This window comes from Lissotriton vulgaris, chromosome 11 (assembly GCF_964263255.1).
Source record: "Lissotriton vulgaris chromosome 11, aLisVul1.2, whole genome shotgun sequence".
Classification (NCBI taxonomy): Eukaryota; Metazoa; Chordata; class Amphibia; order Caudata; family Salamandridae; genus Lissotriton; species Lissotriton vulgaris.
In genome coordinates, this window is record NC_141699.1 from 719,959,092 (window position 1) to 719,977,091 (window position 18,000).

General features: G+C 44.6%; 1 protein-coding gene across 2 annotated transcripts in view; it reads left to right on the forward strand.

Annotated features, from left to right (window-relative positions):
* The window catches only part of HS6ST1 (heparan sulfate 6-O-sulfotransferase 1), a 233,659-nt gene that overhangs the window by 85,258 nt on the left and 130,401 nt on the right, over positions 1–18,000 (forward strand). For both annotated transcript variants that reach the window (XM_086943801.1, XM_086943800.1), the window contains exon 2: positions 15,956–15,991. In XM_086943801.1, coding sequence (XP_086799927.1) covers positions 15,956–15,991 — 36 coding nt within the window. The remainder of the gene's footprint in view (positions 1–15,955; positions 15,992–18,000) is intronic.

Consider the following 18,000-nt stretch of genomic DNA (forward strand, 5'->3'; position numbering starts at 1 on the left):
GGAGATACCAGACGTAGCGGCCTTGTAAATGGTCGAGTATACCTGGACATAAATTATCAGCAAAATTTCAATAACATATACATTTGTTAGAAAAGATTCCTATCACAGTCTACTTTCCAAAACCATTAAATATTTAACTAGACATTATTTAACAGCGAAAGCAAAAGCAGTTGTGCAAATACATCTAGAACCATACTATTTAGTAAGCAAGACTTTTACTGGCAGTGCCTCTAAAGCATTCAGTGTTTTCTTGGCCATAGCAAAAAACTTTACAAATCTGCTAACACGCAAAATGGAGCTGCCAGTTAAACATACACTCAACGCTTGGTGGCATTTCTTGCCCCTGCTTTCAGAAAATATGGCCTCAGCATAGTTTTACAAGAATTCAATAGAGGTGGACAAATGCAAACTAGGTAAAGTAATGTTTCATCAATATGATCACAGAGCCTGCAATTTCTGTTCAACCGTTGTTTTATCCATAATGGTGTACACTCCTTAGTTGGATATACACCAAGTCTCAATTTCATAAATGAGTCTTGTATGTAAGAAGGAACGAGCGAGTTAAAGTATGGTTGAATTGCCAGCACTTCATATGAGTTTATCACTGACCAAGCATGTTGTACTGTCATTTGTTCTTCGTCCAGCTGAAACCAAAAACATTTAATTGTTCTATTCACAGTATTTTTAAAGCATGCTGCAGACTCTTTGGCACATCACTGATCCAGCAAACATAGGGCTTGGAGCGAATCCTGCATGTAGGCCTGCCATGGGCAAGTATAGGCGGATTTAGTCATTGTTAACCAGCACCAGTTTGAAAGAGATCCAGATTCAGATGAAGCTAAAGACTGGGATGCTATGCCGCAAAAACGGCCCTGAAACAAAAATGGCCGCCAGGGGCCCAAAACCGGCCCCCACCCGTGCGGCACACTGGGGGATTGCCCGGTGCCCGCTACGGCCAGTCTGGCCCTGCTCACGCCTGCCATTCCACTTATGATGCACTGCATGGTGGCTGACACTGCAGGGCCGGCTGCCCTCCCCTCTCAGCATTGGGGTCTGGTCTAGTGGTTGCCAGTCACTGGCTGCAGGTGGAAGATGCCTCGGGGAGTGAAGACCACGCCGGGACTAGCGTGGACGGAGACCGCCTTCCTCTCCCCTCACACACACACACATCATGTCAGTCCTCCAATCTGTAGCAGGAACTAGCAGCCTGCTATGGAAAATATACAATATTGGACGTTGTTATTTATTAAATGCTAATAAAAACCCTGAAATGAAAAAAATAAAAAGCTTGGTGCCTCGGTGACTTCCAGTTATGTGGTCTCCAGTGACCTCAGGTCATGTGGTCTCCTACAACAAGGACATAGTACTCTTCCATTTTCATTGAATGCATTGTTGCTGCATGGCTTTAAATGCACTTGCGACAATAGATCATTTCTAGAATGTGCGTATTTCCTGCCAAGAATATAGGGGGGGGGCAGTTTTGCGCCCATTCATGTCCTGCCTTCTTTGCTGATAAGAGATGTACTTTCCAGTTCTATTGAAAAATGTAGCATCCATACTGAGAAATGCTGTTACTGTCCCAAAGTAGAGCAGTTCTGTCGAGAAATGCTAGAACTGTCCCTTTTAAAGTGTAGGCTTCTTATTAGGTGCTAGTGCTTCTCACACTTTGGGTAAGTTCATTATATGTACATAAGGGTGGAAGTAGAGTTTATACCCAATACCCATTCAGTCCACGCCCTCTGTCCTGAGACTGTGCTTATACTTTACATGCTATATTTATCCTTAGTGTGTCTATACCCCAGTACTGTTGGCTTTTTGCATATTTTGAAGTCTTGCGGCAGCCACGTTTTCTTGTATGTATGTTTTTTCTTTGTTTTACATTTGTTTTTTAAGTACTAGATCTATTGCTCTTTGGCACTTTTTTTGTGCTCCCCGAGACATCTGTGTGGACATGTCTCAGTCTAAATTCTTTAACTCTCTCAGTAGGTTTCTACTTGACAAACTGGAACAGTCTCACTCCAATTTACAAGTGGAACTTCCATGAACTTGGGCAAAATCGCCACCAACGCTCCCTACACAAACTCGAAGAGTACGTTCATGGGGCGGAAAACACTCCCACCCACGCTATTATTTTATGGACCTGGTGTTAATTAAACTTGATTTTTTTTCTTTTCGTGAAGCTTTTTATGCAGCCTGAAAGAATTTTGATTCACCAGGCAGCAGCATAGAGTTGAGCCGTAGATATGTTAGTTTGTTTGTACTCTGTTACTCTTTTAGTTGAGCAGAGTGTTCTATAAAATACTAAAATCCCACAGGCATGCAGCTGTATGTATGGTTAATCTGCAACTACTTTTTGTCACACCGCAAAGAATGAACACCCATAGTGTTCAAAAGTTAGGCATGGATAAATGCAGACAAAATGTAGAAAATAAATGCGGGAGGGTGTTGTCGGTAGCCAAGCTGATATGACGCGTGGCAGCTGAGTTCCGCGCCTGGACCTCTTCTCTAGGCTCACTGGCGCGTCATCAGCCCACGGAGGGGCAGCGGATACACTTTTCCAGTGGGGGTGGACCATGGTATCTCTTTAAGCAGCGGCACAGGACACCCCTGGACCTATCAGCTACTGAGGTTCTCGTCTCAGTGATCGAGGCAGGCGCAGTGTGTCCTTGTGAATATCAAAGTGAGGCCCCAGTATAGTAACAATGGACAGCCATTGGGGTGGCGGTCCCGCTCAGTGTTTCTTGGGCTGCAAGTGATTGCATCTAGCCGGACTGGGGCAACCTTCCCACACTTGTTTGCTGCCTCCCTCTGTGTTCTGGACAACTGCTCTACTGCAAGCCCTGGTATAACCTGATTATATTTTTCCCTTGCGCATACTGACTACTTTATTGAAGTGTTGCCAGCCCCCTCTCCTGTGCTCAAGTAGTTGCCTCTGCTACAGCTTCGGGGTTTATTTTTCACTTCCTGGGGAACGTTATATGTGAAACGCAAAACACACAAGATGTTGGACGAAATGTTGCACAATGGCGAAACATTCACCCCTGGTCACAGATCTGGGTTTAATCCATCGTTATTTTGCTCACCAAGCCACCCCAGTTCAGACATGGCCATATGCAAATCAGTCTTGACCCTGTGCCTCATGTTAACAGTCCAGACTGAACTGCCAAGCCATGTCTTCCCTGGACCGGAATACCTGCAAAACCCCAGAAAAATATAGGGTTTCCTGAAGAGACACATTGTCGCAGTCTCAAGGGCCCAAAGTACCACATGGGCTCCAACAACTAGGAGAAGCCAGAAGATAATGCAGCTTGTTAAATCTTAATCTGGTCAGCAAGAATCTATCCCTGTCACTAGTTGCAATTAGTAAATACATTTCACTAGTCTGGACTGTTTTTAAAAGCATGTGCCCCCAAACTATGAGTTTCAGCAGTTATAACTGCTTTCGATGTAGTGATTTGTGTTATAAAAACTGTTCCCTCACTGACTGCAGGCAAAAGGGCTATAAAACAAGTCCTCCCTACCCAAGCGATTAAAGGCGGACTTAACATATGCGATCTACGGCATCTTGTTCACATGGTCAAGAGAGAATCTGTAAGGATCAACCTGTTCAACTAAAATTCCTCCCTGGTCAAGACCATACATAATACTGCATAACAATGGTCTGAGAGCCGTATGTTTCCTATGTAATTTTCTCCTAACTCAACATGGACAGCAAAAGCCGGAGTGATATGGAGGACCTGCAACATATGCTTTATTTATGGATATCCGCTTTCATGTATCTCCATGTCTCACTACCATATAGGTTCTTGGAAACACCTGGCCTGATATACCTTGGTTAAAATTCTGAGGGGCCTTTCACGCAGCCTCTGGGCAAACCTAGCCACTGCACCTGTGGCCTTAAGAATCTCCGCTTTCTTATCAATCAGGGCTTCCACTTTTTATTAGCATCAAACAGGACCCCCAGATAGGAAAAAAACAGATCTTTAGCCAAGGTGTGATTTCCCACATTAAAAGTTTTTGATCTAGTGGAACATGGGCCAACTACCATCACATATGAGTTTGTAAAATTTAAGGTCCAGGCTAGACAAAGGCAACAGACTTGTCCACGCCATGAGGACCAAGTCGTCTGCGTACAGTAGAACTGGAAGTGACCATGTCTGCAACCTTGGGCAATCGGACATAACCAATAAAAGGGCTTACTCCAGTCCCTTAACGTAAAGAGTAAACAGGAAGGGGTCAAGAATGCACCCCTGACAAACCCCCCTACGGTTTCTAAAGTATTGGGTACAAGCCAAGCCCTGAGTGTGCTGCACATAGCTGAGGTGTGGGCATGTAGATCATTTAAGAGGCACACCCCTAATGCGAGAAGCAAGCCCTACGGCTTCACTCTGTTGACCCTGTTGCAAGCAGACGTAAGGTCCATGAATACCAGATGTACTGACTAGGGCAGGACAGCAGTGTACTTGTTAATAATTAGATATAAATTAAAGTATTGATCGTTTGTTGATATGCCAGTCCTAAAGCCATATTGTAATTCGGATATCATATTATTTGTATCTGCCCACAACATCAGCCTATTTAAAAGTACCCTCCCAGGACCTTCACAGTGGCATAAATCCGGGATCTCTGCCGGTAACACTGAGGATTGTGGTTACCCCTTCTTGAATGCTGGGATTATTACAGCAGTGGACTACGAGGGCAGGGTCCCTGCCCTCTCAGTGACTTTAAGGACTAATGTCGGAGCTTGACCCCAGATCTCAAAGTCATAGAAAAGCAAATCAGGGGTATCCCATCTGACCCGAGGCCTTATTCTGTGATAATGTCAAAATACCCTATGTAACTTCATCTAACGTGAAAACCACGTTTGCTCTGCCCCCTGCAAATCCACCCATGTCCTCATTACCTCCACCAAACCCATAGTTCTAAACCCCTTCAAAAGGCTCTATCCCCTGTTGCTCTGTAACATGGTGGCATAAAGCTGGACTGTTTACAGTAGCGAAACCAGGCTGATATATAACCTGCCATAACAAGGAACTAACTTTAGTGGTGCAAACTTGAGCTAGATCGTCCCCGGCTTTCTTTCTTAAGATGGTTTTACAGTTTGCAAGTGACAATTTATACCCCCTATGACGGGCAGAAACACAATCCTTTTAGCTCGGTAGCTGCTTTAGGTCAGCATTCAGCAGTCGAAGGGCCTTAAGAGCAATTACGGTTTACTATTTTGATTCCTGTGGCCTGGTGTTCAGCGCAGGAGTCTTAAGTAGTGCTAACACCATATGTGAGATACCCTCATATGCCAATAAAATATCCCCACTCGAGGAACATGGGTCCAAACGTGGAAATCTTTTGCCTGCACCCTGGGCATATAGACTCTTTAAACTGTGTGAGCTCCACATGGGGCCATCTAAGTCTCCTACTTTGATCTTTGAGAGAGAGAACGTCCTGAGCCTCTGGCGAGGTCCTAGCACCACCACTTATCCCGCCAATCACTAAATGTGAGGAGTTGGCCTGATATGTGATGTCCACTATTCTAGTGGGCGCCCTGTATCAGTCCAAACAACCCTTATGGTGATGGTTGTAAAGTCAACCTTCTAGACCAGCTATACTAGTGGTAGCATGGACAAAGCAGTCTTAGTCTAATACTTCAGAGAGCATGTGAAGCCAATTGTTTTACCAATAATAACCCCTTGAATACCAAATGAAAGGACACCACACAAGGTATATATAAAATCTATATGTATTTAATACTAACACAACCCCTCTGCACTCTTTTTGAGGTCAGAGTTCGAGATACAGCACAAGTTACTCAATAAGCATACTATAAGTTGCACGAATACAATTCTGCCCTAGGGGCCTCACGAACCATATACTAAGTAAGTAGTATATGAACCACTTCAGGACAGGTGAATAGGCCTAGGGAATCGCTGGGACTACACTGAACAACCACAGGTTAGGAAGTAGGTGTCGAGCGTCGAATTCCAGAACCAGGCTTCCACAGGATCAGAAGATAGCTCCCAACTCCCTCACTCCACTGCAGTCAAAATCTCTTGTAACTAGCAGTAAAGAGGGGGAAAGGGGAGGTGGAGAGAAAGAGAGACTGCCACTGCTGTGTCTTGCTAGAAGGGTTTTTCCGTGAGGAACTCCCACACCTGAAATTACAAAGCACAAGATTACTCGTTCACTGAACTGAGTTCTATACCCAGGAAGTGCTCACACTTGGTTATAAATCTCTTCCATAAGTTTACCTGAGCTAACAGTGGTAATTGCCTCTCTTGTAGTCTTTATTAAGATGAAGTTTATGCAACTGTCCTTATGTTTCCTTTCTTCGTGAACGCTGTATAGAGCAAGAATGATTTAGCTGGTAAGTACAAATATATTTTCACCTACTTGTATGTAGATAAGCTCTATCACTGGAGATTAGATTCAAAAGTCTCTAGTAACCTTCTGGACTATTTACTCGCTACTTCAATAGCTACAGAATTCTGACGTACTCAAAGTTCTCCCTCAGGAAATATAGCAAACTGTAGACTGGATCAAACAGCTTCAATGTAAGCCAGAAATTTAGATATATAAAGTCCGCGGCAAGCTGGGAGAAGAGAGACTGCTCTCCTACGACCAGCCACCGCAATACCTTAGTTCTCCCACAAAGACTGTGACAAACTGCTTCCGACCTTACACCAACTCTTCGGAAACGGGTACAGGGCTAAATGGCGAGCGGAATAAATCCCTCGCGAAGTTCTGACAGGAAATATTCGGAGCACTGGAAATACGCAGCTTCACCCGGGAAAATGACAGTTGAAGTGCGCAGAGCATAAGCGCTCGCGCACGAACTGCCGTCTCCTGAAGAAAAGGAAAAAACACTAGAACGCTAACGGCTTGATCGTGAAGCCTCCATGTAGGATACAGTGAAGAGAAAACGGCAGCACGGTCTAACAGGTCTTCAGGAAACGGTAAGCCACCAACTGTCTCCAAGATAACTGAGACTTACCACTCCTCTTCAACACATGTCCACTCCGAATACAGCGGCTAGGAGCTGAAATCCTGACAGTAGGAGTCTCACAGGATGCGTGTGCAGTGTCTATACACACACGCGGGTTCTCATAGACTTTCAGTGGGAACGTAAAGTTAACAAAGTAGTTGATTTTGGACACTTCCGGATGGACTACGGAAAAAACCCAGTTAAAGTAGGACACTTGGATAGTTATTACCCACGGGAGCACCGGAGTACTCTAGTTACTTCACCCAGAGAAGCGGGGTGCATAGGTGTTCTTTCGTGTCGGGGTTCGTCGTCGAATCCTCTGGAGAACTGCACAAAGATGCTGCAGGCGACCAGGAGGAAGATGTCCGGTGGGATCCAAGGGTGGATCAAAGCAGTGAAGAACCTGAAAGCAGAGGGGACAGAGTCTGGGTCACTAGCCAGTGACCAGGAAGGAACCAGGCGATGTCGAGATACAAACAGGTGAAGAAGTGAAGCTTGACTCTGCAGCCACGTGGACCAAGAGGCGTCGACGACTACCAGGAGCTGGATTTGGACTGTCCCATGAAGGATCTCGCTGTTGGCGGTGTCTGCTTCTGGATTGGAGTCAACAAGCCTTGGCAAAGGCCACCCACGCAGGAAGGGAGGATCAGCTTCTGTTCAGACCAGCAAGGTCTGGGGAGCTTCTCCTTTACAGGAAAGCAGGAGCAAGCCCGGAGCAACCAGGCAAGCGGTGTTGTTTCGTAAAGATGTCTTCAGGAGAGCCACTAGCCAGCGGGCTAGCAACCGTAAAGACGCGTCGGGAGGAAAGGCAAGAGCAGGCCCCACACGGCACTCGTGGAGGGCTGAGCTTCGGTGCACTTACGACTCGGGGTCGGGGCTTCTCAATCCCCAATGCACAACTTCGAGGACCCCTCAGAAGCTGCACAGTTTAGCAAAGAGCAAAATGGCCAGGTGTCCGGTCCCACGTCTCTCGTGTCCGCCACGGGTCTCAGCTTTGCTGGAGGTGTGGGTCGGGGTCCGTGAAGTCTGGAAGTCCAGTCCTGTGAAGCAGTCGTCTGGATCCTTCAGGAGCGTCGACAAAGCAAACCGGCAATTCACTAGTTGGTGCCTGTTTGCACAGGGTGGTCACTCCTTGACCACAAGGGAGATTCTTCAGTCTTCTAGTTGCAGTAGAATGTCTTAGGTCCAGAGTTTCGTTTCAGAGTTTCAGTTCAGGATAATCTAAAGTCTCTAGACTCTGGTCCTAGCTTTATACTAATCAAAGGGGCTGGATTACCTGCTTGGGTCTCTCCTATGGGTGGAACCTGGGAAGGGGGCGGTTACACCCCTTTCCCTTTGTCCAGTTTCGCGCCAGAGCTGGGGCTGGAGTGCCCCAGCAACTGGTTTTGAACCGGGCTATGCATGGAGCACCTTGTGTGCCCCAGGCAGTATCTCATTTCATTCAACCCACCCTGCCCCAATACACTATAGCCTGATTGGGGAGGTGCTAGTACCTCCCAAGGCAGAAAACCTATTGTCCAGGCCTCCCCTGCTGGAGTTTCGTCCAGCAGCAGGAGGTCAGACTCTTGTCTGTGGCAGCAGCATCCATTTTGTGATGCTGAGGCTCTGTTTAACTTTAACCGGGTAAAGCTACAACTACATGTCTTCTCCCACTAGAAGGGTGGAATGCTACCCCCGCCGCCAGGACTGGCGGGGGGGGGGGGGGTGGGGGTAGTATTCCAAAGCGTATGCCACCTTACACGACATGTTTTGATAAAGCCAAACCAAAGTTAGCATTAACCGCAAGGATTATAATGCACTTAAGAGTATATGGCTATATCATAGAACAGCTATAAGGACATGGTTCCGCAAGCTGCAGACAGGCTCAGCTCATGCTAGAGCACCATCTCACATAAAACCAAGCACTCTGCCTTCAGGATTGTCAGGTCCTACCAAAGGAGTGACTTATAGGTATATATGTGTCTATATGTAATGGTAAGTATAGGGATACTATACCTAAGCAAGGGGTGATTACACGACCTTGCCCCAGCTGAGTGATCAGCCAGTTGTCAATTTGGATGGCCAGCCAGGGGTGGCAAAATACATGCTGCAGTTCCTGGATGCCTTGGATGCACCTATGCCCTGGGTACCTATGGTACACTATAAAGGGGCTCAGAAAGGTGACCCAATACCCCATTGGGTATGTACCTAAAGTACATGGTATGAATTTTGAGAGAGAACAGCTGGGCTGTGGGTCCGATTAGCAGACCCACAGCTACACTAAAGTCGAGAAACCAGTATATCAGAGCAAAAAGTGGGGGTGACCATAGGAAGCAGACCGTACTCTCCTACACTAAGGACATGGGATTATGAATGCTGAATGGACTGTGCACTATACTAAAGTGGGTAATAGACAAGAACAGGGGGCTGACACAAAAATAAAATCTATTGTGGAAGCTTAACCGCACTCCAGAATAGTGTGTGAAAAATCTTTAAGACCAAAGGGAAACATATTAATACAAGTGGCACAAAAGATTGCTCAGTAAGGGAACAAATGTTTATTGTGATAAAGTCCAATAATATTATTGTAGGACAAATGCATAATGTCAATGTTTCACCTCGGTTTTTTCAATACAGTTGTCAGCATCTGTGAGATCTTTAAACGTAAAATCAAATCTATTGCTTAAGAATGACCCATCAGTCGTGCAAACGTGTTAAAAAAAATCCCTAGCGTGACTGAAAAATAAACAAATTTATTTACAGCGCAAAGAGTTCCTAAGTTAAAATCGTTACAAAGCTAAAGGAATAATCGGATCCGGGCTTATAATGCCGTCAGCATTTGCAGTAGGGCAAGGGAATTGCCAATGAACAAAAGTTCAACGTTGCTATCAAAGAGAGCTTGTGTCACGCAGTGCTGATGGTACAAACAATAAAAGGGGGGCCAAATATTAGTTGAGTAGTAACGGTTAAGTAAAATACCACTTGAGATTTATCTTGAGAGAAAGACTCTTGCCCTGAAAAATGCTTGAAACAGTTGTTGGGAATGATCCCTGAGATAACTTAAAGTGCAAAAGATTTAATAAAATGGGGGGGGGGAAGGATTTTTGAAGACAGTACAAGTTCAAACTTAAAACAGTAATGCTAATGAACATAGACAAAAGACTGTCAAAGATTTCAACAAAGAAATTACGGAAATTGCAAACATAATTTATGTGAGAAATAAAGCCTTTTCGAATGAAAATAGTACTACATAAACCATGCATTTTCTTTAGTCCTTGGGCAGTAGAGACCAGCTTCTCCATCCAGAGGCATTCCTTCTGTTTCAGGACATCTCCCACACAGACGGCTCACAACACCTTGGTATTCGGGTGAATTAAAAACCTGAAATGTAAGTGCAAAGTACAGGAAAGAAGGTAGAGGAAGGACGAGCGATCTGAAGATAGGGAAGCCTATAAGGCTTCCTTAGCCCATTATCATAAAGCAATAAAAACAGCCCGTTGTGCATACCTTCATTTACAAATCGAACAATCCAGGAACTCCACCAAGGCTCTGTTAGACATTGTTAAAGATTTTGCCTCCCCTCTAGCATGTAAACAAGCGCCACTTGAATCCCAATCATTATGTGATTCCATAGCTTTTTTTTTTCACGATAAAATTGCCAAAATATATGATAACTTCCCCACTAGTCATTCTAACATCTCCTGCTTAAACTTGAATGGGGCAAACCCCCCCAATTCCCACCAAGGCTACTTTGAACCAGTTCAAGCCCATTTCCCTTGCAGAAATAGACAACCTACTGCTAACTGCAAAATCGGGTTCACCAAGGGACATTTGTCCTCCGAGAGTTATGGCTCTCTTAGCTCCAATTTGTGCCCCCATCATCCAACATATTTTCAATTCCTCCATTGCTACAGGCCTTATTCCAACTGCCTGGAAGGAAGCCACTGTCCGCCCCATTCTGAAAAAACAATCAGCAGATCCTAATGAGTTGAATAATTACAGACCAAGATCTCTGCTGCCTCTTCTAGGAAAACTACTGGAATCCTCAATTAACACACAGCTTAGTCAATATCTGGAGACCAATAACATATTGGATCCCTCCCATTCAGGATTTCGTACTGGTTTCAGTACAGAAACAGCTATCCTGGCGGTTACTGACTCATTGAGGTGTACCCTCGATGCTGGGGGTTCCGTGGTCCTGATTCTTCTAGATCTCTCCGCTGCGTTTGATACGATATCTCATCAACGCTTAGCGGAGAGACTGGCTGAATGTGGCATTGGCGGTAAAGCTCTTCAGTGGCTGACCAACTTCTTAGCAGATTGATGGCAGACCACCTCACTTGGAGCATTTGTGTCTAAAGGCACATTTTTATTGGACAAGGGGGTTCCACAGGGCTCTTGCCTGAGCCCTACCCTCTTCAATATTTATGTAGCCCCATTAGCAAAAACTGTCCAATCTTTCGGCTTCGAGATAATCTCGTATGCCGATGACACGCAGCTACTATTTCCCATAGGAAAAAACATCAGGGACGAAAAACTGCGTTTCTCGGCTGGCATGCTAGCGGTTGCTAATTGGATGAATGATCGGTGCCTACAACTGAATCCTGGGAAGACAGAACTCATGCTTTTAGGGAAGGATGCTCGATCCTGGACGTCGGAATGGTGGCCCCTAGAGTTAGGAGAAGCGCCTACACCCGCCACCTCAGTGAAAAGTTTGGGAATTCAGCTGGATAACTCACTAAACATGAAAAATAATGTTAAGCATATAGCAGGGACGTGCTACTATAACCTACGTCTGTTACGTAGAATCATTCCATATCTTCCTCTAGATAATCGCCGTACCGTGGTTCAGGCCATGGTAGGGAGTAGGTTAGACCACGGCAATGCCTTGCTGGCAGGAATAGGTACTACCACTTTAGCTAAACTGCAGGTTATACTGAATACAGCTGCCAGAATGGTTTTGAATGCGCCGCCTGGATCCCCATCCCTCCCCCTGCTCAGGCAGTTTACATTGGCTCCCTGTCCAAAAGAGATCTGTCTTTAAGATATGCTGTCTTGCCTTTAAAGCATTCAGAGGAGAGGGACCAGCATACCTCCATAATAAACTTTTTAAACAAGTTCATGAACGAAACTTAAGATCTAATGATCTAGTTCTCCTGAAGATTCCACGGATTAGGCTAACCCGTACAGGCGGCAGAGCCTTTTCCTATATTGCCCCTAAATTTTGGAATTCCTTACCAACTGCTTTGCGGCAATCTAGTACCTATTTGATCTTCAGGAAACAATTAAAAACGTTTCTATTTTAATTAGGTCATGATATAACACGCTCTGTCCTTGTCTGCCGGATTTCTATTGGTACAGCGCTGAGATGCCCCTGGGTGAGTCATGCGCTATAGAAAAAGTCAATAACATAACATAACAGTATTGCGGCATTTTGTGTTTAGGTCTGTATCAAGGCGATCAAGTCATTGCAGGGGCGCCTATGCCAGAGATGACAGTGCCACGGAAGGTAACTAATATGGAGCAAGTAAGAACTGTAAAAAGCATGGCTGTGCTTCCAAACCACAAAATTAGATTTAGATCAGTGGATTATTTCACTTGCTCCAAAGATTTGTGTGTATTCAATTGGTCACAACGTTGCTGTGTTACCTCTGGATTTCATCCTGCTGAGGCTTATATAGTGAGTACGAGTGAGTTTGGGAATACCAATGACCATTATTGAAATCTTAATTCAGTGTGAGGCGGTGGTAATATAAATGATCAAAGCAATAACTGTTATTGTATTCCTCTGATTAAATGGCCAGGCAGACCAGGAGGTTTGACTGGATGAGACCAACGACTGAGACCTGGGGTTACAGGTTCTATGATTGCTGCTGCAATGCAGGATACAGAGTAGGGTCCATGGTGGTAGATCAGGGGCCCTTAAAACGGCGTGCCAATGTACGGTTAAAATGTTGTGTGGGGTAAAATATTTGAATTTTAAAAATGTTTATTTCTGTCTGACTTGACAGCGTGGGGGTCTCCAGAAATTGTGATCAACAGAAAAAAAGCTTTAAAAAAGCACTACTGAGAGATGGGCTCTACCAAACTGTTGATTTTCTTGAGTACAGATTTAGATTGGACAGAAGTTGTGATATTCCACTGAAAAGAGTGGTTATATTGCACGTTTTGCCTTGAGGAAAAGTGTATATTGACTACAGCAGGGCTGAGTTGTTTCCAAGTCATTGATCAAGGCTATAAACTTGATCTGTTTATTATGAAACATTATAAAAGTAGGTCTAGCTTTTTTTAATTGGGGGGAAAAGCACTTGTTAAAGCCAATAGACCTTTAATGATGGATTGCAATTACACTGTGTAAAAGCTTGTAGACAGGTACTTTGCTACATTGCATTTACCCGAGTACCATATTATGCAAGGAATTTGTTGTTAAATACCCCTTGTGACAAACCCTCTGAGTGGAAGAGTTGTAGTTTGAGAATCATTGTTGGGCCTTATTAGTAAGGGTGATATGTTGTTCTGCCAACTGTAATTTTGAACATACGTGTAATTTTATGGCACTGTACTAATAGTTGCCTTGTGGGAAAGTTTATGTGGAGTACAGTTGTTTTCGACGTCAAGCCAGTAATAAACGGTATAGGCCTGATTGGTTCATAGGAAAAAGTGGTCACTGCCATAGGTATAATAACTCTATTATGATAATTTACAACGAGCCCAGTAGGCCTTATTTATTATGAAAACCATATGTTAAATGTCAATAGACCTGTTAGAATGAATTGTTATTTACTGTGTTAAAACTTGTAGATCGGTATTGCGTCACAGAAATCTGCTAGAATCCATGTATTAGGCAAGGGTTTGGCCCTGTCAAATCCTGCAGGTAGAAAATGTGCATTTTGATAATCCCATTAAACCCTCTGAGGAGGGGTTGAATATTGTTTCACCCTCTGTAATCTTGTGCATATTCAGAATTTGTCACTGTATGACTGAGGGGTTGCCAATGACAAATCGTTGATAAATGCTAATCCGGCCGCATTGGTTCATTGGCAAAATGTGATGATCACTTAGATTTGAAGATGTGCAACGTGACAATCCTTGTTAGACCCTTTTCTCGTAGCTTGTATATTGATCTATTGTTTGTAATTTTTTATATTTGTAATTTTATAACTGTGTGCCTACTGGTTACCAGCTTGGTATTTTATCTATGGAATCTCAGAGATTAACTTAATAAACGAGTTTTGGTGTTGGCTTCTTTGGCAATACCTTGACGGTGGAGGATTTGCACTGTGAACATCTGTGTTGGGACCAGGGTTGTTTTTGGGCTGGGCCACTGTACTAAAGTAGGTGACGACCTTGGAATGGTATAGTCTACAGTATACAACTATTTTACCATTCAAGTATGTTTAATCTATTTAGAAGCATTATTTTGGCCGCTTTAAATCCGTACAACAATGATACAATATATTCATTAGCATTCAAAGATTGCCGCCCAGTGCGATGTTTAGTGAGCCTGCTGGTGCTTTGTTTCCAGGCCCTCTGAACCTTTTGTTCGCTGCTTCTTGTGTAATGCTTTGTATTAAGAGCGGAAGTTGTAGGTGTTTGTCCGCAATTCCACTTACGCCCAGAAGTTCTCGCTCACTTTTTAAGGAAATTCTTTCTGCCATCAGATGGCGATTTCCTCTCCAGCCAGTCACATCACTCTAAAAGGACCTTGGGTCTAAGTGGTCTAATCCTATTCCATTAAACATGACAAAAAATGCCCTAGAGTAGCAAACTTTTAGTACTTGCCCCAAATGGCTGAATTGAACTACTGCCAGCTGTGCCGGACTGGGAACAGCAACCAGCACTGCCAGATTGCTGCTAGACTGGCCCTCGTAGTGGAGGGGGTGCTAGCTAGAAGCACCGCTCCCGCTTTTGTTACAGTGGACTGAAAACCGGCCCTCAGTGACAAAGCCGGCCCGCAGGGGCACAAAACCAGCCCACCGGGGAAAGGCCTGATGCTTGCTACCGCCAGTCAGAGCAAAGTAGGTCCATAAGCTTATTTTGATTTTGCTAAGCTTTAAGTTGTGGTTCATCAGCTGTTACGCACCAAACGCTGCAAAGGCTCAGAGCGCTGCTGCAGCTATTAATTCCATGCAGTAGCCCCAAGTCCATGATCAGAAGTGTTTGCAGCTCTCCTAGTGATAAACCAATATGTATGTTGATAGCTGCTAATAGGTATAATTTTAGCTATTCTTCCTTCCAGTTTTTCAGTACTTCAAGTGTGTCCGTAAATAAACCACTGTTTCTGTTTTGCGGACTGCATGGCGTATGTTGTGGTTGAAAACGCGAAGAAGCCTGCTTTATTACTTCCTGCATGGTTTAGTGAACATGGGGTCTGGCCTTCGAATAACTGGCACTCTAATCTTGAAGTTATTTTACTGTAATAGGCCGCTTTAGGCCTTCATTACATTGACTGCTTTCATTCCCAGTTCAAATACACCCTGCATCCCCCCCATACCCCCCCCCCCCCCCCCCCCCCCATATCACGGCTGGTAAAACCTGACAAAATGTTTGCAGGATAAAAAAACATTATTCAAAGTTTTGTATTTTGGAACATGAGAAACATGCAGTGTTTCCAATTTTTATCCCTAAATCCAATCTACCGAACTTTCAACGGAGAGGAAATGCAGCATAGGAAAAAGTCTGAAACATACAGTACCAATATTTAGATTGATAATATTGTTCCTCGGAGTTGCCATGCCCATTGTAATGAGGGCCCTGAACTGGGACACCTAGCGAGAGCACCTTATTGGCCAAGCAGATTTTGTCATGTGTTGGTGGGGATCAGTCTGATATTACACATTGAGTTTAGTCTGCCCTGAGTAGCATTGATTTGGGAGTAAAGCCACAGTGGGCTAAAGCACATCTGGCCAGAGTGTCTCTGGCAGCTCAAACCAGATGCTTCTATGCAGCTTTCTCCTGCCACTGTTAGCTCATACCATTTCTTATGTTTTGTTGCAGATTGGATGGCTGGAAAGATCTCCTGTCCGTGCGAAGGTAAGACTTGGCTCTTTACTTGTGTATGATATTCACTATGTGGGTTCCGTTCCAGATTCCGCGGTAGCTGAGAGTGTACAGTGATGTGCTAGTTGAGCTGAGGGTGATGCCTATCTTTTAGACCAACTTAACCCCAATCCCTACCCCACCCCACTCCATGCCGCAAAGAACCATTGACCATTCCACGCATGCCCAAACCAACTAACTTTAGGCCCATTTCTAACCTGCCAATTCCTTATACCGACCTAGTACCCACCCATATGCTATAAACTCCTGCACATCCACCATAACCCTCCCTATACCAATGACCCTTTGTTGATGGCCATACCCAACCCCTGCACAATATAAAGCCTTCCAGGAACTACATTTTTCTGCTTTTACATATCCATTATGCCCATGTCGACTCCTGGTGGAGAACTTCATATTTTCCCATCTCCTTTTAGATTGAGGCTATTAGACAGTGCAACTATTTAGTTACGAAAGATAAATTGTGAGCTTACCTAGAACCTTGAACGGCCTGCAACTTGGCCATTGCATACCACTGGTTGGCTGTACTGTCACCCTCATGTCCCTGCTTCTTATTTGATGACTTGCCTTGTTCATCTTGTGTGTGTGTGTGTGTCTTTCCCATAGATCAATTCCAATATTCCTGTGTGTGTCCTTCCATTACTCACTTATAGAATTTTTTTCCTTTGCCCTAATCGCCCCACAAGAGTGCATGTTTGCTTCAGTTGTCTCCTAGTGTACTTTTCTTCTGCCTCTCTCCGTGCTCCATATGGCTCTCCCTCTTACCCTTGTGCTTCTCCCCCGCTCGGCTCAGTGTTATGCTTTTCCCTGTGTGCTTCTGCACCCTGCGTTTTCTCATCAGTTTGCTTTTCTCTGCGCCCTCTGTGTTGCTTCCCACAACCACATGCCCTGTGTTGCCTCCCCACACATGCCACAGTGTTATTTTCAATTCTGCTGCCTTCCCCCCAAAAATGCCTTTAGCTTGTTTTTTTTGGTCTTTTTTATTTACAGGTTCAACTCTACTTGGTATGCAAGAATAAAAAAAAAGCTCATACGTGGTGCACCCACCTACAAAATGAAGCAGGCGGCCATGTCCTAGGCTTTTTTTCTCTTCTTATTCGTTAGCCATGCTGCACAGCATTGCTAAAAACCACAAGCAAAGCTAGTAGGTCCCAACTGTGAGATCTTTTGGCTTTGCTTTGACAGTGCTGGTTACCAAGATAATTACCTTCCTTCTTCCAACTCATTTCCGTTGCATTTTATGCTTTAGCTGATTTACCCAAGGTGTCCTGTTGGGCTACCTCAGCTCCCATCTGTGGTCACAGAGGCTTGAGGTGGCCCAGAAATGTAGCTGGACCCTGTAGAAGGCCAGCCAGGTCCCTAGCCCAGCTACAGAGGCCTTTGCTTGTGGAGTGGCAGCAGAGCATACCACCCTGTGGTTTTCTGCATCATTTTCTGCGCATGACGAAACGCTGGGCTATACTTTATCAACCTGCAGGCGTCTGATCTGAAACCTAGAACGCCCATTCTTTTATTCTTCTGCGCTAGATCAACGGACTACTATTCTGCTGGCTTACAATAAAACTCTTCTTTTCAAGCATCAAGAGTAAATTCATTTTGCAGATAGTGGTATGAAATTTGTCTCAGTAGGTGACAAATGCAGCACAAGGAGAGCCATTGAGGCGGCTTCTTTAAATATCTTCTACGAGAGACCTATTCCAACCTGGCGTGTTGGGCCCAGGCATTATTCTCAGCCACACTCATTGGCTGCTAGCTGCACTTGTGCTCAAAGAGGGCATTTGAACTCCGTGAATCCTCAGAACTAAGATTGTCGTCCTGTGATTGCAGCGCAGCTCACCAACCTAGTACAAACGCCTCCCAAACATTCCATAGTGTAAATATGTTGGAGTGTATATTCCCCAATATCAATATTAGTATTATAATTGTGCCTTCAGTCTGTTTTTGTGTTCAAAGCCACCTTTCACCATGCGTCCTACCTACAC